Genomic DNA, 27,720 nt, shown 5'->3' on the forward strand with positions numbered 1-27,720 from the left:
GGTTGCGCTACTGTATGATGACCTACGGTAGTATTGTGTAAATCCATTGGTCTGTGCCATGCATGCCAGTCTCCGGCGATTGTGATGTCAGAGGGAATCTGTCTGCGCTCACAGCATGTGGAGATTTACAGCAGCGCGGGAGTAAACATGAATTCAGATCACGACAAAAATAAACAGCAACAGCTGGAAAACCAGTGAGTGATGAGCGCTTTCATAAGAGGACTGATGAAAGGTACTGTGAAAATGTTTTGTATTCATCTCAGTGATGTACGAATGCAAAGCGTGTGATTTCCATGACGGCTATTACATTGAGGGTATAAATAAATGTGACAAATTGTGACATTGTTCATCGTGCATGATACTGTATGAGCGCAATTTATCTTCTACGTTAAGGTTCACAATTATTTGATTCTTCCTCACACTTTTTGGATGCACACAGGCGCATGTTAATCATCACTGGCATCACCATGGCAATAGAGACAGAATATGAATTCAGACGGTACGTCGACTGAACCGCCAGACAACAGAAAAAAGGCAAATGTGATAACAGTTCCCAACAAGTCAAGCTCTTTCTCCAATATCCACATCCTTGGATCAGATGTGCTTCAGCCAATATCGGACGCATATGGATCATCTGTACATCTTGTATTAAAGAACCAGAAATCATATCTCCACAGATCGTGAGTTAAACCGATCGAGCTGTCACACCCCCCTCTCTTCCCTCCTGTCTCCATTCCCCCTAGCGTTTCCCAGTCTTTCTGTTTACCTCTCTGCTAATCTCCCTCCCTCTCTTTCCCACATACTCTTGATCGCTGTATCTCCTCCCCTTTCATGCTCAGAGCCAGCGGGCTGCCACACGACCCACACCGCCTGCTACATGATCTCCTGGAAAACAGAGCTCCGTGTCTTTGTGGCCGCTTGCCGATGCTTTTCAGATTGCAATCTAGAAGACACGAAAAGATGCCTTCGTGTCAACCTTGATCTCCAGATGCTCCTGTCCTAGTATCTCACCCCCTGACCCTTTACCCCATCACCCCTCCTCTACCCTTCTCCCCTTAATTCCCCATTCATCTCTCACCCTCTTGACAATGTTCTCATGTGTCTACTGGCTTCAGTCTTTCCTCGCCTTGCTATCCTCTACCTTGTTAACTTGGGGGTACAACTGTCCGGCCAGCTGCTTGTGTCCAGACCATCATACCGTGGACTGTACAGGTCAAGGACTCACCCGTCTTCCAGACTCTATTCCTTTGGACGTAAGGAGACTACTTCTGTCGAATAACTGGATTTCTTGGATCCCCTCTGATTTTCTGGTTTTATACAGCGATCTGGTCTATCTTGATCTGAGGAATAACTCCCTCACCAGATTAGAACCTGGGACTCTGACCACATCATCCAGGTTGGTCTATGTGGACCTGGGGAGTAACAACTTGACGGAGATTCTTACCGGGACTTTCGGGGAGTCCCGAAGCCTGATTAAGCTGCGTCTGGGTAACAATCCATATTTGAACATGGTCAGCAAAGACGCCTTCTCGGGCCTCACCTCCTTACGAGAGTTGGAGCTTGAGAGAAATGCCCTATCCGGACTGGATGTTGGGGTGCTGAGCCAGTTGCCCTCCTTGCGGGTGATACGTTTGGAGGGGAACCCGTGGGTGTGCAACTGTAATTTTGCCAAACTCTTTCTGTGGCTGTTGGAGAATCATCACAAACTCCCAACCGGTAAGCATCTGAAAACATCACATTTGATTTTATCAACGGCATGAACTTATGTTTTATTCTTTTCACAATTTCCTACTACAAAATTTTGATCAGGTATGTTTACTGTAAAAGCAAGAAGATTTTTATGTGAACTGCTCTGATTGTACATCGGTTGTTTTGCGGTAAAAACTGGCAGCCGTGCTTGCCAGGTAAATCCTGTGAAAATACAGGGACCATGTACACATGCAGTTCAAACCTATGGCAAAGGTTTGTATTTCTAAGATTCTTAAAGGGATAGTTCACACAAAAATGAAAATTATGTCATCATTTACTCATTCTCGCTGTTACAAACCTTTATACATCTCTTTATTCTGATGAACCCGAAAGAAGATATTTGAGGAGTGTTTGTAACCAAAACATTCGTGAGCATCATTCACTTCCATAGTAGGTAAAAGAATGAAAGTGAATGGTGCTCACGAATGGTTTGATTACAAACATTCCTCAAAATATCATCTGTCCTGTTCACCAAAACAAGGAAATTTATTCAGGCTTGTAACAACATCAGAGTGAGTAAACTATTTACCTTGGGTGAACCTTTAACCAAATATTTCATTAGCTGTTATATGTGATTAAAGTAAATCTGCTTTGTCGCTAATAACTTTTAACCGTAACCAAGGAGCTAAAGTGGACAGCCACATGATGAATCAGAGTTCATCACAAGTGGCCTTTCTATATATTATTGCCAATACTTGCAGTGTTCTAGTCGAGAACTCATTCGAGTCCGAGTCAAATCCAAGACCAAAGAGTGTCGAGTCCGAATCAAGACCGAGTCCAGATCCATGTTTTTTTTTACTTTTACCTTGTTTTTTATACTTGACTTAGACTCAAATGAGTTGGTCTCGACTACAACACTTGTATAGAGATCCTACACAGTGAATGGTATAAAAAGCATTAATTAAACAGCATAAAATATAACATAAAACACCCTAATGTATGTAACTGATAACAAATAAATAAATATAGAAATAAATAGAAACATAAATAAAAGAAACATAAATGTGAAAAATTTAAATGTGAAGAGCGAAACTTTGTGGCCACTAGGGGGTGCTAGACATGTATTTTTCACGTCTAGCGCCCCTAGAGGCCACAAGCACTGCAGCACTGTCGCAAAGGAAAAGAAGACAACTCTTTAGGTCACAAAGTGTGCCTACCGGCATGTCATATGAATATAATTTCATGGGTTTTATTTTTTTCAAATGTCAAAAGATTGCGTAGCCTAACGTTTACAAGCCAGTTGTAACGGTTTTAAAATTTATATTAAAAAAATAGTGCCTTAATGGGGAATTGTACCCGGATCACCCGTGTCATAGGTCTATGAGGTTACCATGGCGCCACAGTGTCACATGATTTAAGTCTCTCTCAAAACTATCCAAGTAGCTGCCAGTAAAATTCATGTTAAAAAAAATAGTGTTCCAGCACCAGACAGGACTTATTTATGCAAGCAATACAAACATTACTTACTAGTCCAAAAGCATGAGGGCCAAGTCCGCATCAGTCAGATACCCCTCCTTCTTCTCTAGTTCACGCCAGCGAGCGAACGCTGGCCCAATGTAATTGATCCTCGTCCTTCTTTTTATTTTGTCACTCTCCCTTTTTTTCTTTCTGGTCTCCTCCGACAAAACCTTGTGTTTCTTTTTTTAGTTGCTGCTTCGGCCATGACAAAAACATCAGAAAATAAATAGTTGCGCTCTCACGTCCGAATTTGAGAAAGTGGTGGAAGTGACGTATGCCGTAAAGCAGATTTTTGTAGTTCTTTTTTTGTGCTCGGGTTACTACCTGAAACCCCAAGTTTAAAAGTACGAGTAAAAGCTATACAGACCCCATCAGGCTATGGTGGACATGAAATTCAACCTTTTTTAAGTCGATGTACCATCATAAGGGTCTTGAAAATATTATGAAGGTTGAAAAACTACAATGTGTCACTTTAACTTACAAATCTTAATGATATTTTATGGTAAATTTATTATGTTGTTTATTTTGAAGATTTTAGATTTTCATTGTAAAATAAGGTCACTCAAACGTTTTACTTTAAAAGCTGTACATTTTAGATTATTTTACAATAAAATTAAATGTAATGTCTTGTTGAATCTGTAACAGTTTCACTGTAAAAATACGCAACATTTTTGTCAAATCAACATATATTTTTATGTTAACTTAAACAATTTCAACTTAAAAAAGGTTTCAAGCCAAAACTTAAAATAGTAGGTTGAATTGACTTCCAAAACCAAGTTGTTTTAACGTCATGCTGCATTTTTATTAACAGTGATGTGAAAGTTTTTACAGTTAACCAATTAACATTTCTGCAGCATTTTTTACTTTTCCAGTTAATATTATAAACATGGTACCTCAGAACATTATCAAATTCTCATTTTAAAAATGAAAGATGTTAATGAATGAGATCTACATTGTACACTGTAAAAAATTTTTTAGCACTTACATTTTTAAGTATTGATGGTTAAAAACGTTTCCTCTTTTGGACGAGGTATTTTACACTAGTCAGACCATTAAACAAACAGAGACCTGAAATAAAGTTTTGCTCAGACACATATGCGTCACCGCACATGCGTCCAAAGAAACCGTATATAATCAATTTGGATTTACAAGTCATTTTCAACTTTGATTTTGTATCTGCACTAGTGAGAATTTGTTGTAACTTCTGCTGTAAATTAAGTTGAAATAAGTTAAGCTAATTCAACTTTATGTTATAAGTTACAGCAACTCATCACTAGTCAAGATAAAAAAAATCTAAATTGAAATGACTTGTAAATCCAAGCTGCATTCCAAGAGCCTACAATAACGCAAAAAAAAATGACACAAATCAGGCCATATTTTTTATCAGAATTTATTATTATTTCATAATAAGGGTAACTACTAAATAATGATTATACACATAATATGCATAATGCTTATAATGTATGCCCATTATATCACAATATTTATGTTCACTGTATGTACTGGTAAATAAACATGCTAGTGTACTGTAAAATGATACTGTTTTGATATTTTTGTTTGTATCCAGCAAAATCACCGTGCTGCTGCTATGACTCAGAAACTGAGTTATTACATAACTGCTTGATAAGATGCAAATTGGGATGCTTTCCAATATTTTCTCACTTTATTACTTTGTTAAATGTTTCTCTTTAGGTTTGCACTTTAATTTTCCCAGAGGGAGGTTTTTAATCTTCTTTTAGCTCTATGATCAGCAGACGACAGATGACAGATTTAAAGCAGAACATCGCCTACGTCACACGGCCACATTCACAGTCAGACACAGAATAACAAAGCTTATTCTTAGTTAGATTTACACTGAAAACCCATGTGATTCGAAGAATTTGTTTTAGAAAATCACATTACAAAAAGGAAAAACGACAAATGAGATTTCTTTCAATGTCTTTGTTGAATAAATGTACCCATTAGGATAATATGAAATACTTTGTATTCTCCATGTATTTCATAACCCTTCATGTCACAATTCAGTGCCATTCTGTTTGTTAATATTATTGGCTGAAATCAGTTGACATCATCATCAAACATGTAGTAGTTAGTGAGTCATTCCAACCAGAAGGGGTTTTCCACATGTGGGAGATTCAGTGACCTCAGCCTCTTTGTTGTTCTTGTCACGTGGATATTTGTCTAGGTCTGAAAGCTCATCCAGTATTATATTATATATCATTATGCATTAGCGGTTTACACTTGTGCTCCCCAGAGCTCCAGAATAAATCAGCAACATGCACACACGTACTAACACCCCTTGAAATCATTTTCACATCAGCCACAAGCTCAGTCAGACTAGCATCTCCTATTTTCACCACTGACTGTATGCAATGTTGCCATTGTCTTAAAATAGCTTTAAATAATTACTAAGTAAGCTAGTTAGGTTAATTTAATCTTTTAAATAATAGTTCTGCCTAAAATAAAACCAGTAAACATGTATTTGATTTTACCCCATATTGGCACACAAAACTCATTTTTGGTCACATGATATACTGTAAAATGTTTACATTGTGGATTCTCAGAAATAAAAGTATAAGCTGTCACTGGGGCGATACCCTCACTTCTATACTTAAAAAATGAATATATTAGTATATCAAAGGTACATACTGTCACCAAATTTCTACATATCTGTACCTAAATTCTTGTATTAGGACTGTCCCAGTGACATTATGAGGATATTTTTCTAAGTGTGTGTATAGGGTACTAATTTTATCATTAAAAGTCTAACAATGTACATTACATTGGATTCATTCAATCACATTTAATGGATGTAGTCAATATCTAGTAGCTGATCGTACAGATTGCATGCATTGTCTCGTCCACAATGAATTTAAATACATGGTTAGGCAGAGAAGTAATATGATCTCAGCCTCTGTTCACCTTTGAGGATCATTTAAAAAAGTCACATGCTTGCCTCAAAACACATACTTTGTATAAATTGTAAACAAAATAAATAAATATTATTTATATTATTAATGAACACTTTGAAAGTGAAAATCTTGTTTTTTATAAGGTAAATATTACTATGTCGGCAACTGAAAGTGTACTAGAAGTGTGCGGACTGCAGTATTAGATTCAGTGTTGGGTTGAATAATACATGTGACATGTTTAACTTAATCCCAAGTGCAGGAATGACAACAGTGCAAAGAGTTTAAACTAGTGGCCCTCGAACCATTTTAAGAATGCAAAAATTCATTTATGTCATTTACTATTTAATGGCTTTAGTATTTGAGCATGGTATTTCAAAAACTATAGCCTACATCAGGACTAGACTTTCTAAAGATTTTATCCTACACAGATTTTTTTACTACAAAATGCTGGGTTAAAAATGACCCAATGTTGGGTTGTTATTATGCAACCATGTGGTATAATAACCCAGCAATTGGGTTAAAACAACCCTTGAGTCAATTTTAACCCAGTCATTTGTAGAGTGCATAAAACAGGGGTTTTGAATTGTTTTGTAAGCCGAACCCCCTTGATCTAAATTATTTACTTGAAGTACCTGATGAGATTTTAAGTAAATATTTAAATAACTCCATAGCATATTTGCATGTTTAATTTAAAAACATGTTTTTTAGTATTATCAGTAGTATTTTACATAATTATTGTTATTATTACCTGTTATTGGACCTTCATCTTGTTACATAAAACACATCTGTTCATTTTGCATTAGTTCTGAGTTTTTTATATATTGTGTTGTGTAATGGTTACCGTAAATGAAATTCCAATTAAGAAAATTAGATATATTTTATTATTTGGTAGGCTAAGTGTTATATTTATTATTGTTAGGATTTTAGAATTAATTTTTAAATTATTTATTTACATTTTATCCATCTGATGACATGTGTTTATTTTTATGATGTCAAGACTGTGGACGTATGTTTTTACTTAACCATATGCATATTTTGAGAATCTCTTAAGTTAGACTTTACAATGCTGAGGGATGCAAAGCATATTTACAGTAAAACATTTAATACTTTATCTCGAGTATAAGGAAGTTAAAAATTTTGCTTTGAGTTTCAAACTTTATCCAGGCATTTGGTGCTGTATATCTATTTGTGCAACATAAACCTACATGTTTGTAACTTGCAACTTACTGTTCCGTTCGTCTGTAAAATAGATGACAGGAGAGAAAAGTGACCTGTACTTTAACAGGACAGTAAGGATTACGCACCTACATTTAATTTAGCTGTGGAACTTACCCTGACCTTAACCTTACTAGTGGTAAGTGACCTAATGACCAAAAGATACTGTATCCAACTGGGTACAGTTCCCTCATTTTAATCCTGTAGTTACTACCCAGATGAACATTAACAGATGAGAAGAAGACATGAGACACAAGACAGAATTAGGGAGCATTTGTTTATGTGCCATATGTCTCATCATGAATTATGCAAGATAATTATTTTGCATATTCTAGTGATTACCTACAATGTTTACTTCTTTGTCATCTCATGCATTATTTAGCTGTTCAAGATGCACAGGAGGTTTGTAGCATTAGAAAGGTTTAATAAAGCGATTGAAGATTAATTCAATTATCTGCCTAAAATCTGTTAATGTTTTCATAGTCAAACTATTACAGTTATCAGTTGTGAGCAACTACTGTATGGCTTGTAAATATATCTTCAAAGAAAATGTAATTTTTGCACTTTAAATACAATCATATTGTTTTCACAAATATATTTTAATTTAAATAAGTCTTAAAATATTTTTATCTGATCTCAAACAGATGTGTCAAACCTTGTGAGCATTTTGTGTCTCAGTGTGATTCAGAAAGAAACAACACGCATCTGACCTCATTTCAAGTGCAGTCGTCCATCAGAAAGCCATTACATTTCAATACAGTGAATGTTACAAAAACACTATTTGTTAAGAGAATGTAGTGGTGTAGCCTTGAGTGTTTTGTGTTTTGTACAGTAATGTGTCCACTCGCAATGCATTGTGCATATAATAAAAAAAAAATGAGATTGGTTTGTTCAAACTTGGTTAAAGATAATGACTGTGTGTGATATTTTGCAAATGAGGATGCCTGTGACATTACTGACCCGACATGTGAGCTGGTTCGGAAACTCATGCAAGTCAAGTAACTGTATCTTGGTCATGACTTTATGTGAGACAAAACTGAATGTTCAATGTACTGTTTACACAAAATGGACAAAAAATAGTCGCAAGCTTTCACTGGGACACTATGGACTTTATACAAATAAAAAATACTGTATAAACTTTCAAAACTGAAAATGTCCTCCTGCGTCTATAAAGAAAATGTATTTAAACTAAGCTGCAAATTGACATCTATAAAGCAAGCAATACTGACCACCTAATGACCTCCATCTTTCTCTTTCCAGGTTTGGATGGTATGGAATGCTCCCTCCCTGTGGATGGGCGGCAGGTGTCGCTGGGCGTACTTTCTGAGGACAGTTTCCGGGAATGCCAGGGAATGCTGACTCTCACAGATTATCTCATAGTGATTTTTTCTGGAATTTGTATTTCGGTGGCAGCCATTATTGCCAGTTTTTTTCTGGCTTCCACCATCCACTGTTTCCAGCGACTCAAAGCCAAAAGGACAGATGAAGAGGAGGGGGAGGAGTGAGGAAGTCACAACCCCAACCCACGTATTACCCATAATGCACCACACAGTGGAAGCCAAGGGATTGGATAAAATGGTGAACCACATAATTTCCATGATAAAGAACCCTGCATTAGGCCAGTCTGAAGGGTGACGGGCATGCATCTTACCATTCAAAATTTGATGCTTCAGTGATGCATCATATTTTTTACTACTTGAATACCAATGATTAAATTGAGCCTTAAGACTAAAACTGTTAAATGCAGTTTATTAAAATACTGTTTTATTCCCCTGAAAGTAGTCAAGACATGAGATTGCAGTGTTAACAAATCAGTGGTCTTTTAATGTGCAAGTGAATCAGTATTTTCTACATGAGTTATTTTTCATATTATGTAAATGAATCTTAGCTACTTGCACTTTAAACTACAGATGACATTTTGCACAAAATCCCAGTAAGCCACAATGTAGACAAATATTTCATCAAACATGATGGCATTGTCACCAATGAATTAACATAAATTGAGCAGTGCTGGCCGGTGACTTCTTTTTCGAGGGCGCTCGATGTGAAGTTCGTCACAACATGTACATAGCCCGTCATGTGCATAGATATGTATAAAGGCTAGATGGCTCGCCCGCCCTGCTGGCCAATTGAGTGGAACGTCTGCATTTTGGCGGCCATCTTAGGACAGGGCGCTCGCTCACTCCTAGCATTGAGTTTTAATGATGCAGGTACTTTTAAATGACCATAACTTGCTTAATTTTTTACCGATTTTCAAACGGTTTGGTTTATTATAAACGTCAAAGATGTAACTATGACACTGCATACCTATACTAAAAATATATAAAAAAATCATGAAACATGTCAAAGCATCCAGTATTATAGCCACGTTAATAACGTTTGTAAAAAACCAAACCGTTTGAAAATCGGTAGAAAATTGAGCAAGTTATGGTCATTTAAAAGTACCTTCACCATTAAACTCAATGCTACGAGTGAGCGAGCGTCCTGTCCTAAGATGGCCGCCAGGTGATGCCATTAGGGACTCAGCGGTAAGCCATCTAGCCTTTATACATATCTATGGTCATGTGTATGGTTCGTAATTTTGTGTTCTGCGCGTGGAGTGATCACATGTCTTTTCAAAAAGGGTTTATGATAAAAGAGACGCTCGCGTTTTCCAGATACTCACATAATCTCATGCGTAATCAGAGTTTACTGTTAAGGGAGTGTCTAGCGTGTATTTTGTGAATGTGAGCGTCTCTTTTATCATACGGTTTTGACACGTGTGCACAGCAAGGCACTTTTTTTGACAAAACACGTGATACACATGGTTCACATGACGCAACAAACACATATTTTGAAAACACGAGCAACACACAACGCTCCCAACACATATTTTGAATTTGCGCCCCTCGGATGAGCAGTCACTAGTTGCCACTGAAAATGAGCACATATTGTGACAAAGAATTTTGATGAGATGGATTCAAACGTCTTGCAATAAGAATTTGGTCAAGATGTAAAATAACTTTTGATGTTTTTAACGAATTACAATGATATTTACTTATAATCATAAATACAGGGCAATAGGACAGTTGCTCAACTCATATTAAGTTATTTTAAACAAACACTTAATTAAAAGGGAATTATTTGACCTTCATTTGTGTGATTTATGTCTCATTCTTGTTTTTTTTAAATGTTATGTTATTATTAAATAAATATTGATGCCAAAGTGATTGACAAAATTAATAATGCTGTCTTTATCTTTTTTTATTAGTACAGTACATTGAACTGCTTTGCTTACTTTCATTTAACTTCATAATTGAAACCTTTTAACAAACACAAATATTCTATAAAAGTAAATCTAAATAATTATTTTTAAATTATTTTTTTGGGTCATAAATAAAATTTACAGCTTGCAGTAATGCGCTCCACAAAGGCAGAGATGAGTGGATTATAACATGCATCCATCTTTCAGATAAATATAAATATAAATTACTGTTCACAATGGTTATTTGTACCCATGTTACACATGTTACATCCAGTAACTTTTTACTTTTGATTTTATAGTTTGTGTTTTTTGAGTATTAAACCCATTATTTTGGTGTGTTCAACCAACTGAGCTAGAAACAAATAAAATTTCATATTGTTCTCTTATATCATTTGAATGATCATGTTAAAGGTATTGCGGAGGATTTTCTTTTTCCGGGTGGATCATCAAGACTATTGGTCCTCCTAGTTGTCAATCAGGAGTGTTGCGCAATTGCATTTTTTTTTTAAAGTGGAGAAGGCGGTTCTTTTCTAAAATTCGAGAAAATCCTCCGCTACACCTTTAAGTCTCAATAGGGAATATGCTTAAAAAATATTATTAAGATTTTTTTTTTAAAGAGGACCTCAATCCAAACTTTATTACCAAGGTTTGTCATGTCACAATATCAAAACAATACAGCAGGCCTATACTGAATAAAAGTTACGTTTTAAGTTAAAAACCACAAAGATAATTATAAATCAAAGTGCAATCCATGCCCATAAATCTCTTATGCAAAATTAACAATGGATTTCAAAGTGATTTAAGATTGAGTGAGAAAGGGGACTAAACGTTTCAAGACCTGCTTGAACGATAGTCAAGATCATTTTAAATTCAGGTCAAATGACACTGATCCTCAGACTGTACACTCACTAGACAGTGATGGATTGCGACCTGAGAATGAAACCAAAATGCTTGAAGATAAGAGTATGTTCCGGCATCCGGATCCTCTCTGTTTCTGACACTGGTACTGGTTAGTTTACAATGAGTAATTACAGCAGGGAAAACATACTCTGTTTAAATGTGGTTAAGAAGTGATATGTACATACAAGTTTATTTATCTGCCTACTAGAAATGAATTGGAGTGGATATCATTGAAAAATTTTTTTTTTTTTTTTAAATACCATGAACATTTTTACCACACACACATTTCACATTCCAGATGTGGAGTTTTAAGGGATATGAGCTGAACAGATGGCTCTCTATGCTATTGTATGCAGACTGGGATTATGGTTGCACACGACCAGCCGGGGGGTGCAGAGCTCATGTGCCAGGATTATTGTTATTTTATGTGCTCTGCAAAAGAGAGGTTTATTTTATTTCAAAATATATTGCAAACAGTTCTTATGTCTGCCTAGCCCAGAACTGCATGGGGGAGAATAAGAGAAAATCCCTGTTCCCTTAGAGATTACACTTGATATGGACTCTGGATGGGTTAAACTCAGTGCAGTTTGTCAGATTTGATAAATTCATGTTGTTACATATGCAGTTTATATATACTTTACACAGAATAATACAGTTTAAAGGAGAGAGAGAGAGAGAGAGAGAGAGAGAGAGAGAGAGAGAGAGAGAGAGAGAGAGAGAGAGAGAGAGAGAGAGAGAGAGAGAGAGAGAGAGAGAGAGAGAAAGAGAGAATGTTATTTTTTTGTGACTTCACTGTTGAAAACCGTATAGCCAAAACATTGCTAACATGAACGTTTAAAGTCTACTGGATTATAAAAATTACCTAATAATTTGTTTAAAAATTCAGAATCATAAATAATTATCAGTTTGTTTGGCTGAGCAGCATGCATAAGTACTAAATCTATCCACATTTTATATGCAAGTCTGCCACCAAAAGTGCAAAGCAGGAACTGCACCGTCATAGTTACGTGCGTGCACGATGTGATAACTCGACGTAATGAATTGGGATAATCCATATTATTTTTCTTAAGATCCTATATTTACACCGTTATAGCCCAATATTAATTGATATAATTAGAACGACCTCCAAACGTTAGGCGTCACATAACGACCATATCGAGTCCTTATGAGTAGGACTTCATACGGCGCTGCGCAGACCGTTCGGCATAATATCAAATGTCGCGAGAGCGAGTCGAAAGCTGCGCTGTCGCGGTACTTTGATGTCATAACCGCTCGGTCTGCACAGCACCGCGTGAAGTTGAAAGGCTTGTTCGACTTCAATACGGCGCCGCCAGAACCGACAGCCGGATGACTTCAAAGTACCGCGAGAATGATTCAATAAATAATATTTTGTCTTGCAATCGCGATACTTTGACGTCATCTGGCTGTCGATTCTTGGGGCGCCGCATGAAGTCGAACAAGCCCGAACACTCCTGTTAACGCTTTGTTTTGGCACGTGACCGGAAGACAGCTGGTTTCAGGAAGTGTTGCGTGCTTTCAGTTTGACATGATGGAAGTTGTGAGATGAACGCAGATGACTTACAACAAACGTTGCTTGCCGATCACAGCGCATTACCCAAAACCGAAAGACTAAACAAACAACAAGATAAGCTACGATCTGTGACCGGTCAAACTGTTGACTTGGACGTCATGTTTTCAAGTTAGCACGCAGTGCTAAAGGGCGAGCGTTGAGGCTAACGTAACATACAAGCTTTAGCCCTGTGTCACTGTCACTGTTTGCTTTTTTTGTCGTACAAGTTGTCGGCTTCGTTGTATTCTGTGAATAGTTTAAAGGCGACATTTATATTTATCATCGGTTAGCAAGGACACTTTCTCTTATGAGAGGAGAACTTTGCATCGTTTAGACTGGAGAAAGTCAAGTGTTAACTTTATTTGGATTGAAATGCTCATAGACTGCGGCTGATCTAGGAACAGACAGGTATCATGACAATGGTAAGCTTGTAACCACAATGGTGTTACCTCATAGATAGATGAACCAGAGGGATGATGTGACATTCACAAATAAATTTTAAGAGTACTACTAGAGTCAAACGAACAATAAGGCTGCCGTTTGCTTTTTTATGCCTATTTAAAAGCATGTCAACGTTCATCACTGAAACTAGACAAAGAGGACATGCTGGTTTTCTTGTCTAAAAATCTGTGACAGTTTAAGATGATTGATAAAAAGTGACTAAGCCAAGCATGCGAAGGAAATATGAGTGTCAAAAAAGTAACTAGGTTCTGTTTAATGTGTTTACCTGCATATTATGAATGGTTTTAAGTTGATATAACTCAAATCCAAGTTGAGCAAAGTGTTTTGTTTACAATATTAAAATGACATTTGTTTTTATCTACTGTAACAGCAAACATGCTGTAACAGCAAAAATGTTGTTACTTTCAGACAATATTGATGCTTTATTTTCCCAGAAAGAATGTAATATTACTTTTATATTATATATTATATTATTAAGTTATACAAAAATTAATTACTTTATTAACACTATTTAGAAAATTATCACATATCACATTTTTGTTCAATATCATGCAGCCAACGTTACAGATATGGGTCAAATTCCAAGTATGGGTTTCCATACATTGGCCATTACATCACATTCGCTTTTATCTATCCACTGTTTCACTTTTAATATGTCGTGTTTGTGTTTTTTGATTCCTCAGACTTTACATGACTGGAATGAGCGCTGAATGAACTTTTAGGCTCTGTTCTTTGCCTACAAGTAATTACTTTTACTAGGCCAGTGCATTCTTCCCTTCCAATAATGTTGGAGGGACTTGTTGCCTGGGTGCTCAACACATATCTGGGCAAGTATGTCAGCAACCTTAACACCGACCAGCTCTCCATTGCACTTCTTAAAGGTATTTGAGCATATTTACTCTTATGATAGTGTGTAAACAAAAGACTGGTGCTAATGGTCTGTGCTGATCAGAGGTTACAATTCTGTATATGCATTTGGTTACGATCCAGGTGCAGTCGAACTGGAGAACCTCCCACTACGAAAAGATGCTCTCAGAGAATTGGATGTGCCCTTTGAAGTCAAAGCAGGTTAGTGTTAATACAGCATTGACACATATTTATAAGCTTTAACTTATTAAACAATGCTCTTAGAGATTTTTTTCTCTGGCTGATTTAATTGGGTCATGAGATCTAAACATGGCAGCCAAAATGTTAATAGATGACTTTTATGTAGAATATAATGGGTTATACAGATAATATAATATAGTGGGTAATATTACATGTAACTTCAGCTATGCCACCTTAGGGTTCGGTATTTGTAACGCTTTTGTGATTGCGAGAACCTGCTTTAATGCAAAAGTGCATCCAAACAGGATGATCTGGCTATTCTTGTGTAATAAAATAATTGAATTTAGAATTTGCAGATTTAGTGCTGCTTCTTTTCTCTTTGTAAGTCTTTGTACTGTTACTCTGCTATGTGTTGTAAATTTTTGTACTCAACTGTTTTATGCTAGAGACTATAACATTCTCTGATGATATTACTCTGTGCTACTATTAGAACGTATTATAATAATCATAAAATATTTTTACAGGTGTCATTGGGAAGATCACCCTTCAGATCCCCTTTTACCGACCACACAGTGACCCATGGGTCATCTGCATGTCCCAGCTGAACTTGATAATCGGTCCTGCCCCACCACAGGAATATGACGAGGAGCAAGAAAGAAAAGCTGAGAGAGAGCAGAAGCAGCAGCTGCTCAAGGCTCTAGAAGAGAAGTGGAAGGTACAGACTGAGTTTGTGAGTGATTTTAAAAACAATCAGCTAAATCACATGTAGTTAAAGTCAGAGCGCTTATAAAAGTTTCTTGTAAATGGAAAAGGGCTCACTTGTAAATGTACATTTTTACAGTGTAAATGACGAAGGGCCAGATTTACTAACAGCTTGCGCCAGCGCAAACCATCATTTTGGCATTAAATAACGACTGTCGTGATTTACTAAAGACACGCGTTGTTTAATTAGCGCTGTAAAGGTGTGGTCTAGTTATTTTTGTGACTGACCTTATGGCATAGGGATTTCTAGGAGTTTCCCCTTTTAAATGCAAAATTTATGAGAGGAGAGTATTTAAATGACTCATGCAATGCGATTTACTAATGTTTGCGTGTGTGATATTACTGGTATTTGTGCCATTATTTAAAAAAGCATGTCTTAAATCTAGGGATGCTAAACAATTAATCGCAATTAATCGTTAGCAGAATAAAAGTTTTTGTTTACATCACATATGTGTGTAAACTGTGTATAATAAATATGTATATATATAAATATGAACACATTAATGTGTAATTTTAAGAATTTATATTTATATATATAATATAAATTATACATAAATATACAAATGTATATACACATGTAAACATTTCTAAAACATATACATGCATGTGTGTACATTTATTTATACAAAGTTATTATACACAGTTCACACACATATATGATGTAAACAAAAACTTTTATTCTGCTAACGATTAATCACGATTAATCGTTAAGCATCCCTACTTAAATCATTTTGCGCTTGGAGTGGCTGCAATTGTTGCTGATAGGAGGAGGCATCACAGAAATCACAGAGCGCATGGTACATGGGAGAGGATTTCTTCCGTAACAGTTATTTTGGAATGCTAGAGAAACATGTTAAAAAATATCCTTTGCCAAGGCGTTAGATCATCACTCGCAATTGCAGGAGCTCAGCTCTGATCATTTGCGACCCTGAACTAATTTGCGCTGCTCTTAGTAGATTGCGTTGGTCATTATGGAAATCAGCTGTTGCATCTGTGTTATTTTATTTGCACCTTTTTAGTAAATAACCCACAGATATTACCACTCCCATCGCCTCTTTTTTGGAATTGCGCTCTCACGCTAATTTACCCCATTTAGTAAATCTGGCCCTAAATTGGGTTTATTGCTGCCTTGCGGGAAACTTCGATAAGATAAAAACTTTGAAATGCATATAGTGCCATTAAATTGATTGGCTTTGAGTGATTTGTATGTGCATTTCTACCTTTTATCATAATTTAAGGTCTTTAATTGCACGCTATTTTTATTTTATTGTTATTACACTGTATTTATATGTCATTTATCAATGTCTAAATAATAAGTTGCATGAAATAAATCCTGATGTGAGGAAAAAACATAATTCCTGTTTTGATGAACGATGGAATCAAGTTATATATACAAGATGTAGAATAGGACATTCAAAGATGACACACCAATTTTTACTCTTAGGAGAAAACCATCCAAAATGTTCTTGTTGTCAAAATCCATTGTCCATTTAACATATCCTTTAGACTGTGTTACATTTACCCCTGTGAGAAACCGTTTTTACTCTGTTGATAGTTTTGAAAAGGTTTTTAATCAAGCGAGCCCAAGCATGGTTTTAAGATTTTTAGAGGAAATAAATTTGAAACATCTTTTTTAATCATCCTTTGATTTAATTATACTTTATTCTCGCCATGAATATAGCCTTTAAAGCTGGTATGGCGTTAAGAAAGAAAGAAAGAAAGAAAGAAAGAAAGAAAGAATATGTCATTTCATAGTAAAAAATTCCTTGTTGCACTTAATTAACAAGTCATTAAAACTTTTCTGACTAGTGAGGAATTGTTTTAAATAAAAAAATGCAAAGTTTAATGCGCTTAAGGTATTACACCTTTATTTATATAATTTATAGGAACTTTTAAATAGTTAAAAAAGTTGAAGTGACTTATTCAAGTTGTTTAAACTTAAGCATTTAGGTGCAAACAAGGAATTTTTACAACATATAAATAAATTGGAAACATATTTAGGGCTGCATAACAACTAATCACAACTATCACATTCCCTTACCCCAACCATCACAAAAACCTTTCTTGTACCTTAGATTTTCAATAAACATCATCTTGTTTGAGTTATAAGCTTGTTTCCTCATGGGGACATCAAAATGTCCCCACAAGGTCACAAAAATACTGGTATTCCTATCTTTGTGGGGACAATTGGTCCCCACAACGTGATAATTACCAGGTACACACACACACACACACACACACACACACACACACACACACACACACACATGGATGTATATATTTAAGAAATATGAACATGTGTATATACTAGGGCTGGGTATTGATTCAGATGTTCCAGATCGATTTGATTTCGATTCACAAGCTATCAAATCGATTCGATTTCGATTCTCGATCCAATTTTCGATTCCGATTCTTGACTCAATTTTTATACTTGATTCTCGATTCAACTCAACGAATATACAATATTATATAGACTGAATGAATGAATGGCAGGCTCGCCCCTCGATCCTTGGTAACATCGCGCAAGGCAAAAAAAATGGTGACATCTTGTGAAGAAGACTAGTAATTAGATTAACATTAATCTAAAGTTCAGTGTTTGCGGAAATAAAATGGGAAAAATCGATTTGTGGTCTGTGAGAATCGATTTTATATCAACCACGGAAAAAACGATTAATCGAAAAATCGATTATATATATAAATATGAATACTTAATATATACACTTTTTTATTAAAATTATACATGCATGTGTGTTTGGGATATATATATGAAGAGTTTCATTGCAAAACGAGATAACTCCGTTTTTTACATTTTTCAGAAATCTCGTTTTTTGGTTGTGCATTCCAATTAATATCAATTCAACTGCAGTTGGTTTGTTTTGATTTAAACCTTCATAACCTAAAAAATACAGCTAAGTAACACCATAAAACAAAATAATAACATAATAATAAACATGTTTTGACAAATGTTAAAAAACGGATTTATTTTGTTTTGCAACAAAACTCTTTATACATAGTAACCCAATTTTATAACATGAACATTCAACCGCTTTGTTACTGTATCGCATTCAATTGCTGATGCTAGCAGTTGAAAATAGACAAAAATGTGCATACATGGACTTTACGTCAAGGAATGAGGACATGGAAAGTGTCAAAATAAAGGTACCTCAAATTAATTTTTTATATGTGGCATCGATGCATCGGATCATTAGAAATAAAATCAGTGTATCGATCCATATCGGTGTATTGTTACAACATAGTATACACATATATATTATGTAAACAAAAACTTTCATTCTGCAAAAAAATTGGTGTAGCCCTACTTTAATATTTATATATTTTTTAATTTTTTATACGTTCGTTTACTTTTTTAATGTCATATTTATTTGTTCTATTGTTTTTGGTTCTTAATCTTTCTAGTCCTTTGAGCTGTACTTTACATATGACATAAATATGTTAATATTTCATCAGAGCGAATGTGAACAGAAGGGGGAATCTTACTGGTACTCTGTCACTGCCTCTGTTGTCACTAGAATCGTTGAAAATATTGAGGTAATTTTCATATTTGCCTTTTCCCCGTATTGGTTATACTCTTCTTTTTAAATTTTATTTCAAAAATTAAACTTCACTATGTTTTTCTCTCTATGTTAACAGCTGAAGATTCAAGGTGTCCACTTACGATTCGAAGATGATTTCTCTGACCCTAACAAACCCTATGCCTTTGGTGTTTGTATCAAGAATGTATCTGCGCAGAACTGCTCCAAAGAACCGGTAAGTTATTCACAATGTTATTCGGTATCTTCCATGAAATTGCTCTTTACATATTGTAACATGAAAGAGAATTAATTTTCTTCCAGGCACAAAAGCTTATTCGACAGAAGGAGCTGGAAATCAGTGAATTTAGTGTCTACTGGGACACAGAGTGCAGTATGCTCGGAGATCTTCCCCCCGCAGAATTACAGGTACATTTTTAAATGTCAGGCAATTCAAATAAGCATAATTAGTGTTTCCTTTATATAGTAGTATTCCTCTAAAATTGTGTCCATAACAGGAGGAGATGAGTAAATGTATGCAGAGCCGGGAGCATCAGTATATATTTGAGCCAGTGTGTGCCTCTGTTTTGGTGAGGAGGAATACCTGTAAAGAGCCGTTAAGGTCTCGACAGACACCACGTGTTGAGGGTCAAGTTCAACTGGAACCCCTCTCACTTCGCTTATCACAGGTAAATATTGTGTAAATATATGTATTGATCGGCAGATACACAGTGCACTGGTATTGATTTGTCACTGGTGTGCCAGAATTTTGAGGAGTATCCAAAGTCATAGTTGTGTGTTGCTGGTGTGTGGATATTAAAATTTGCCAGACGGACCCAGTGTCTTATCCCTTTTTGGTTGTGTAAAATGTGATCTGCATAGATTTTTCTGCCTTTTCTAGTTGTTTATTTAATTCAGATGATTGTAAATGATGAGCCTTTCCTATTATAGAAATAATAATAATGTATACTGCGTGTGTGCTGGATTTAACCGTTTATCCTACCTCACATCTCAGATTTTATTAATTACAGGTTCAGTATCAGCAGATCATGGCGTTTCTTAAAGAGCTGGTCCGTAGAGAAAGGGAAATGCTTTTCCGAAAGTGGAGACCTAAACTTCCCATCCCTGAAAAGTATGAAACTTTTTAAACTTTCTGTCCAAAAGTCCTTAAAATGTCATTATTAAACATATGAGGTCTAAACTTTAAGTAGGACATGCAAAATAAAACGAGAACTTGAAAATGTCTTTCTGTGCTGAAGCTGTCGGCAGTGGTGGATGTTTGCTATTAATGCCAACCTAAATGAAATCAAGGAGCAGCGCAGACGAGGAAACTGGCCCTTTGCTTTGCACAGGGCACGTGATGCCAAACTCTACACTAACTTATACATTCAGAGGCTTAAAGGAATTGCTTTGAGTTCACAAGAAGAGGTAAGAATCATGGATTTACAGGATTGAGAAGTGTTTATATGTACTTAAAAATCAAAGCTAAATTCTATTCTGTCCGTAAATAGAATGAATTTGAGAGGATTGAAGACGAACAGACATTCGAGGAGTTAAAGATTCTCAGGGAAACAGTTTATGTCTCCGTCTGCAAGCAGGAAGAAATTGCAGAGGTAAAACAAGTTTTGTTAACTTGCATTAGTACTCCAGCAGTATTATGTTTTGAGGATTCAAGGTCTTAAAGAATGCTATGACTGAATTTCAATGTTGCATTGTCTAGTACTGAAGAAGTTAACTGAATATGCATTAGGGGCAGTTCACATTTTGCGTGCATATACGTTATTTTGAATGTAGACATGCGGCAAGCACGCTCAAATAGAAAGCAATGCACACGTGGTGCAACGTGCTTTTAGACACGAGGAAAGCGGCATGGTGGGTTTTCCTTATGTGTTATCACCGTAAGCTGTTCAATTCAAAAGTATTTGTAATTAATCACTATCTTTGATATCGATTTAGAGTCTTCGAGAGCCAATGAAAGAGACCCCAGCCTCCACTCCCTCAGGATCCATACCTAAAAGTGGGAGTTCTGGGATGATCCAGTATCTGCAGTCCTGGTTCCCAGGCTGGGGTGGCTGGTATGGGGGTGCTGAAAGAGGACCAGTTTCAGATGACCTTTTACCAGAAACTGCACAGTGGGAAATTCTAGGTGAGTTTTCCATTTATAGAGAAGTGAAACTGAAAATAGATTTATAATGTAGTGCTGTACATGTAAGTACTGTACTATAACCCTTTATTAGCTTAATAATTAGTGTTTCTCTCACACTAACTGTGTGTTCACACCAGCCACAGTAGAAGCGGCAAAAACGTGCTATACGTGCATAGTTGGACGCTTGAACATTTTGAGTTTACTTGGTTTATTCGTGCGTGAAATTCTAGTCATTTGAGACCTTCACGCGAAAAATTCGTGTCATGTGAGGGGCTTTTGCGACTCCGCTCACTCACTGTAGTCACATCACTACTAGAGCAAGCTCCTGATTGGTTGTCCGCACGTACAGCGCCGCAGGATGCCTATTTGCATCCTTGAATTGAACTTGCGCTTGCCACCTCTTACGCGTCTGGTGTGAATGCCACATTAGAGTTTATCGGCCGGGGGGTGGGGTGGTGGATGAGTAAAATGGGTAACTAATGTGGTCAGGTCGGTCATTTTCGTATGCATACAAAGTTACAAGAGTCGCACACATTAACAAAGATGGCTCTGCGATGTCATTTTTGTGAGGCTTCAAGTATAAACCAGGCTTTTAACCAGGTGTGCACAGAGCCTGCCATGTGAGAGAGAGGTATTGAAAAATGCCTTGTAAAGTCATGTAATACAGAAAGCGTCTATACAAAGTATAACACATCTATCCTCCAAACAGCTGAGACGGATGATCTCTTTGATCCTTTGGAGGATTCGCAAACACTGAATACCGTCACAAGAAAGGATCATCTCTTTGCTCGACTGGACTTGGTCCTTGAGAAGGCAGCTGTCACTCTGTACCATCAAGACAAAATGAAACCTCTCTTGAGTGAGAGTGGCGTCATTCAGCTAGAGTTTTCAGGTGCAACATGCTTCCCCATTACTGTTAGAAAGTTACAATGTTTTGCTAACAGTAGTACATTCTTTATATTGCTTTATAGGTGTAAAGATTGGGATTGAGTCTCTACCTCGCTCTGAGTCCTCTTTACTCAGTGTGAAGCTAGGTGGGCTGTTTCTCCGTGACCTCACTACACAGGGTTCCATCTTTCCTGTCCTTGTTTCACCAAAACCGGTTAGATTCTGACATTCAATTCATGCTACTTTGTTCTCCACAACATTAATTTGCAAGTAAAATCTTGCTCTTTCTCATTGTAGGACAAGGTTGTTGTTGCTATCAATCAACCTGTAGGTCAGACTAATACAACAGAAATAAGCAGTCAGGGTGAGTAATCTAAAAAAAAAACATAATTATATAAACACCTATGTGAGAGACTTAGAAGATTTTTGTACTTTTTTAAGCCTCTGAAGTGGAGTCCTCAGTACCTCCTGTATTTGAGATGATTTACGAACGCAATCCAATAAGGAGCAAATTTGAGAGGAGACTGGAAGTCAATACCAGCCCTCTTAATATCATTTATAACCCTCAAGCCATCAAGAAAGTGGCTGAGTTTTTCTACAAAGGAAGAGTCCACTCCTCAGGTGTGTACTGAGAATAAGCATTCTTGTTCAATTTCTTCAAATAGCTTTTATGAAATATGAGTGCATAATGGTTTACATGACCTTTTTAAGGGTTCGGATATCAGTCTGAGTTAGAACTGAGGGTGGCGGAAGCTGCTAGGAAGCAATACAACAAGCTGAAGATGCAAACTAAGGCAGAAATCAGACAAACCATTGATCAGCTGCTCGTTGGAGAGTTTATTGTAAGAAAGATATTAATTTAAGTACGTTGAGTTACGTCTTTATTAGATGTCTAGCCATAACTCTGCTGTGGTTTTTCTATCACAGGAAAACAGTAAGCACTGGACTATGAAATTGGATATATGTGCTCCTCAAGTCATCTTCCCAGATGATTTTCAGTCTGAAGACCCCATATTAGTGGTGGTGGACCTTGGGCGTATCCTTCTTACTAATTCCCAAGGTAACTGATTCTGTCAATTCCATCATTTGCAGTTCTGATTTTATGCATTGGCCACTGGTGACAATTGTATTCTTGCTCCCACAGAGGATGATAAAACAAATCCTAAGATTTCTCAGACAGAAGGAGAGAGCGATGAAGAGTTTCAGACACCATTAGCAACACCTCCTGGGTCTCCATCCCCAGGGTCTCCACCTCCAGAGCAAGCAGTGGATGTCAAAGGTCAGGAGAGGCAATGTGACATCGCCAGCCTTAAATCAGCAGAAGGTGCCCAAATTGTCAGCAAGAACTTCTATGAGAAGTACTCTTTATCTTTCAATGACCTCCAGATAATGGTTGGTCATTATAAAGACAACTGGAAACATCTGCAGGAAAGTGAAGTGGGCCCAACACACGTGGTTGAAAAATTCAATGTTTTACTACAACTAGAGCAGAGACTGCGGTACACATCAGACCCTCAATATCCAGGGGCTATTCTCTCAGGAACCCTACCAGACCTCAAGGTGCACATCAATCTGGAGAAAATGACTGCCCTCAGAAGCTGCCTGGCTAGACTAAGTAGTTCTGGGGCAGATGGAGTTAAGGGTGACAAGAATGGAGAGAATCTCAGATCTCCTGACCCTCTGCCACTTCGTCACGAGAAGATCTTTCAAAGGGAGGATAGTGATTGGAAGCTCCAAGGTTCTGATAAAAGTCTTACTAAGAGTGTGATGGCACTTGAACAACATACTAGAGAGGTGCTTGTGGAATCAAAACTTCTTCTTGTACAATTTAATATCAACTACATGCAGCTTGGCATTGAAAGCAGCGGCCGGTATATATCTGTTCTCAAAGTGTTTGGAACAAATGCAAATTTTGTAAAGCGGCCTTATGATGCTATGGTTTCCCTCACAGTTCATGGATTATATCTTGTGGACACATTGCAGACATATGGATCTGACTTTGATCTTCTTGTTGCATCTCATAAACACCTAAGTTTCGATGTACCAACTGGAAGTTTACGAGAGAGCCAGCCAACTTCACCAGTTTCATTAGATGACAAAACCCCAGAACTGCCAGGTTTGCACAGGAACTCGTCTGATATTGCTTTTGACAAAGTGTCTCCAAGAGGAACTCCACTAAGTGACCAAGAGGCTCTTATTAAATTGGAATACCAGTTTGTTAGCTCCGACTGCCCCTCAATGAAATTGGACAGCTCACTTCAGGTCACTAGCATGCAGGTCAACAACCTGGATATTATTCTCAACCCTGAAACCATAGTAGAGCTACTGAAATTCCTCCAGGATTCTTTTCCTAAAGAAGAAAACTCTCCAACACAACAGATGGCACCACTGCCTAATGGAGAAGACAATGAGGAAACCTATCAGTCCACTTATGTCCAAAATAAAGAGTTAACCGTAGAAATTCATAGGTTAAACTTGTTGCTTTTGCGAACTGTGGCAACAGGAGGTGAGAAGAAAGGATTGAAAATTGCTACAGCCAGTATTAACGAGACAAAAGTCAATGTTTCCATGGGAAGCCGGTTGGATGTCAATGGCTCTCTAGGATGTATCCAGCTTGTAGACTTGACCCAGGAAAGTGGCAGAAGTCATTTTGTAGTCAGTATTGGGAGCCTAGAAGACAGTGTCTCCACAGATGGTGAGGCGTTCTTTCCCAACATTGGCATGGCTCCCTCTGAAGCTTTGAGCTTCCACTTTTTGGAAAAGTCTCAGGGAGAATGCTCCCTTCAGCTTCAAATGGCATCTTTATACTATAACCACTCAGCAAAGTTCCTGAAAGAACTCAGTTTATCAGCAAATGAAGTAGAGGACAATTTCCGTTCTATGTTGAAGAATGCAGCTACAAAAGTCTCTACCGTATTGGTCACAAAAACAGCAGAGTACAGTGGTATGGTGTCTCTCTTTGACACCCCATGCAGGAGATCCAGGAGACAGAGTCAATCCTACTGGGCAATAGACCCTTTTGAGGATGAAGACTTCCCTGTCCCTGAAAAGGAACCAGACTTGGATTCCTTTCTGGTCAAGCTGACTCTAGATATTAGTATAGATTCCCCTGTTGTGTCTATTCCTAGAAAGCCTGGTCATCCTGAGCTCCTTGTTGGACACTTGGGGAGCATCAGAATTCAAAACTTTATAACAGGGCAAGACTCAGAGGGAGAGAAACTGCAGGTTGAAGTTAAGGATATAAGACTATATTCTGTCAACACAAGCAACCAAGTTTTAAGAAAAGCAACACGGCTTAATAGCAGCTCAACTTCTGGACCCTCACCTTCTCATAATGGCAACATTAATCTGAATGAGCCCCAATTTACACGGCATGACTTCTTTGAATGCTTGAGCCTGGGGAAAGGTCAGTTTTAAGTATCAAAAGTTGCTATTAATGTTTAGGACCTTTTTTCTCTTTTGTATCTCTTATTTTAAATGCTTACAAGGTAACATTTATATTCTCCTTCTTCCAGCATTTCACATTCTGAAAGATGCCTCCATCCAGCTGACTGTTGAGAAAGTCCCCATTGATGAAAACGTTTCCTTTTTGCCATTTGAAGAACCTTACCAGAGCACCGGGGTACTGAGAGTAGATGGCAGATTTGTAAATGCTGTACAGGTAAAGCATAACAATTTTTCTGGTAAAATTTTAATTCTCAATTGTAGACTTTGTCTTTTTTTAATGTATCATATTTTTTCTCAGGTGTGTCTATGCAAGCCTGTGTATGAGCAGGTTCTTCAGACCCTTGACAACCTTTCCTTGATTGAAGATCAGAGAGTAACGCCCAGTCATCCACCCACACCACCACCTCCCACACCTTCCTCTACTAAACCACACCGCTTCCCTGATCTACAGGGTGGGATGTTTGCCCGGGACCCTCCTCATGCTAGCCTGTCTTTCTCCTCATTGCAATCCTCACTTTCAACATCACTTCCGCTGCAAAACGATAGTCCCCCTCTCCAGCCTCCATCCTTTACCCAAGTGAGGGCCACCTTTAGGGTCTCTGAGTTGCAAGTCCAGTTGTGTGGAGACCTCAGTCAGGGCTGTCAAGGACTGGTCACCCTGCGCTTCCAAGACTTGGAGGGAGATTTTACCAAAGATCATCCTCATTCAATGTCTATTCAACTAGCCCTTCACTCCTTGTTAATGGAAGACCTATTGGAGCCAAACCAGGAATCAAAGTACAAATATCTTATGGTGTCCAGAGGTGCTCCAAAACCCTCCACCTTTAGTCCTAAGGAATATCTTTCACAGTCTTGCCCAACAGCATCCAGTGTTTTATACCCAGAAATGCCTCGCTCTCTTCCGGCACAATTTGAAGAGGCACAGAATGTCTTCCAGCTCTATCAGAGGCATCCCAGTACACCATCATCATCCAATCGAAAAACTAAGAAAGACCCAGAGTGTCCCAGCACACCACCACCTTCCCCGTCCCGCCAGACTCCATCTCCGCAGCCGCGACCAGACTTTGATGACTCTTTGGTACATATCAACATGCTCATGGTGGATAGACGACACCCTGAGTTTAAGACAAGATATGGCAGTATAAGTAGGAGTGTGGATGTGGACTTCAACTGCCTCGATATTCTTATCACACTACAAACCTGGGTTATGATTCTAGACTTTTTTGGGATTGGTTCTACTGCTAATAACCATGCCGTGAAAGTGCCTTCCACACCTCAGCCTACACCCGAACACTCACTGGAAAGTAGTACCCTCAACGATCTGGAAGATTTGTATTTAGAGATTGAGGAAAGGGTCAATACTAAAATAGATTTAAAGGTACTGTAGAAGTAATGCACAAAATTATAAGAGATTATACGCACTGTAAACATGTCTTTTCTTCTTTTTTTGCAGGTACACTCTTTATCGTTGGTATTAAGAAAGAAGACCAATGAGCTTGCTAAAGCTAATGTTTCTAAATTATTAACACATATGGAAATGATAGGTGTGTATGGGTTCAAAAAACTACCGTATTTTACGGACTATAAGTTGCTCCGGAGTATAAGTCGCATCAGTTAAAAATGTGTTTTGAAGAGAAAAAAATATATATATATGTCACACTGGACTATACTTCGAGCTTATTTAGAAAATTATTTCACAAAATCCAAGCCGAAGAACAGACATTTAATCTGGAAAGGCAAGTTATATTTAACTAAACAATAGCCCTGAACAGCAGGCTGAATAGATGTCCGTACATGTTAACGTAACATAAACAGTTATTTACACATTACACAATAGCATAGAGAACATACCTGGGAGGCTGAATAGGCTAAATTAATACGACAAGCCAAATCAAGTTCAAAAAGGTCCGAAGTCATTCCGCATCACTGAATCCATTGAATTACATAAATACAGGAGCAGCATAGAGCGCACTCTTGCGGCCGTAGACTGTAATGGTTTCTCTTGGTTCATATAAAATAATTTTGACGTATAAGTACCCACCAAACTATGAAAAAGTGTGATTTATAGTCCGGAAAATACAGTAGTTAAAATGAAAATTTCAAGTGTGCTTAACCGAGTTGTATTTGATATGTGAAATAGACTTTTTCTGAAAGTTGGGCTTGTTCAATTTATATACTGTGTCTTATTGTTACAGATGGGGATCTGGCATTGCAAGGAAGTCTGGGCAGTTTGTCACTGAGTGATTTGACACCCCACGGGGATCTATACAAAGAGCGGTTTACAACACGTGGTGGAGAGGCGCTTGTCTACAACATATACAAGTACTATATGTCCTACTACTTGGTTTCTCTTTTTGATACAAACTTATTCATGAATTTAGATATTAGTA

At 37.3% G+C, this 27,720-nt stretch overlaps 2 protein-coding genes across 6 annotated transcripts in view; both read left to right on the forward strand.

Moving 5' to 3' along the window:
* lrrc38a (leucine rich repeat containing 38a) lies at nt 1-10,550 on the forward strand. Its single transcript, XM_065285897.2, has 4 exons — nt 1-232; nt 440-680; nt 840-1,716; nt 8,595-10,550. The coding sequence occupies exons 3-4, from the start codon at nt 1,089-1,091 to the stop codon at nt 8,837-8,839; spliced, it is 873 nt and encodes a 290-aa protein (XP_065141969.1). The 5' UTR covers nt 1-232; nt 440-680; nt 840-1,088; the 3' UTR covers nt 8,840-10,550.
* A 2,453-nt stretch (nt 10,551-13,003) lies between these two features.
* The window catches only part of vps13d (vacuolar protein sorting 13 homolog D), a 57,553-nt gene continuing 42,836 nt past the window's right edge, over nt 13,004-27,720 (forward strand). For 3 of the 5 annotated variants that reach the window (XM_065285899.2, XM_065285903.2, XM_065285901.2), the window contains exons 1-23: nt 13,004-13,470; nt 14,194-14,391; nt 14,501-14,578; nt 15,082-15,287; nt 18,788-18,868; nt 18,971-19,087; nt 19,174-19,278; nt 19,368-19,538; nt 19,881-19,981; nt 20,109-20,277; nt 20,361-20,462; nt 20,806-20,995; nt 21,705-21,887; nt 21,967-22,097; nt 22,181-22,247; nt 22,325-22,504; nt 22,595-22,725; nt 22,811-22,943; nt 23,028-25,289; nt 25,399-25,544; nt 25,629-26,708; nt 26,784-26,874; nt 27,526-27,652. In XM_065285899.2, the coding sequence (XP_065141971.1) occupies nt 14,295-14,391; nt 14,501-14,578; nt 15,082-15,287; nt 18,788-18,868; nt 18,971-19,087; nt 19,174-19,278; nt 19,368-19,538; nt 19,881-19,981; nt 20,109-20,277; nt 20,361-20,462; nt 20,806-20,995; nt 21,705-21,887; nt 21,967-22,097; nt 22,181-22,247; nt 22,325-22,504; nt 22,595-22,725; nt 22,811-22,943; nt 23,028-25,289; nt 25,399-25,544; nt 25,629-26,708; nt 26,784-26,874; nt 27,526-27,652 (5,948 nt within the window). In that variant the 5' untranslated portion in view covers nt 13,004-13,470; nt 14,194-14,294. The remainder of the gene's footprint in view (nt 13,471-14,193; nt 14,392-14,500; nt 14,579-15,081; nt 15,288-18,787; nt 18,869-18,970; nt 19,088-19,173; nt 19,279-19,367; nt 19,539-19,880; nt 19,982-20,108; nt 20,278-20,360; nt 20,463-20,805; nt 20,996-21,704; nt 21,888-21,966; nt 22,098-22,180; nt 22,248-22,324; nt 22,505-22,594; nt 22,726-22,810; nt 22,944-23,027; nt 25,290-25,398; nt 25,545-25,628; nt 26,709-26,783; nt 26,875-27,525; nt 27,653-27,720) is intronic. The other 2 variants (XM_065285900.2, XM_065285904.2) reach the window with 1 other exon arrangement.

This window comes from Paramisgurnus dabryanus, chromosome 21 (assembly GCF_030506205.2).
Source record: "Paramisgurnus dabryanus chromosome 21, PD_genome_1.1, whole genome shotgun sequence".
NCBI classification, from domain to species: domain Eukaryota; kingdom Metazoa; phylum Chordata; class Actinopteri; order Cypriniformes; family Cobitidae; genus Paramisgurnus; species Paramisgurnus dabryanus.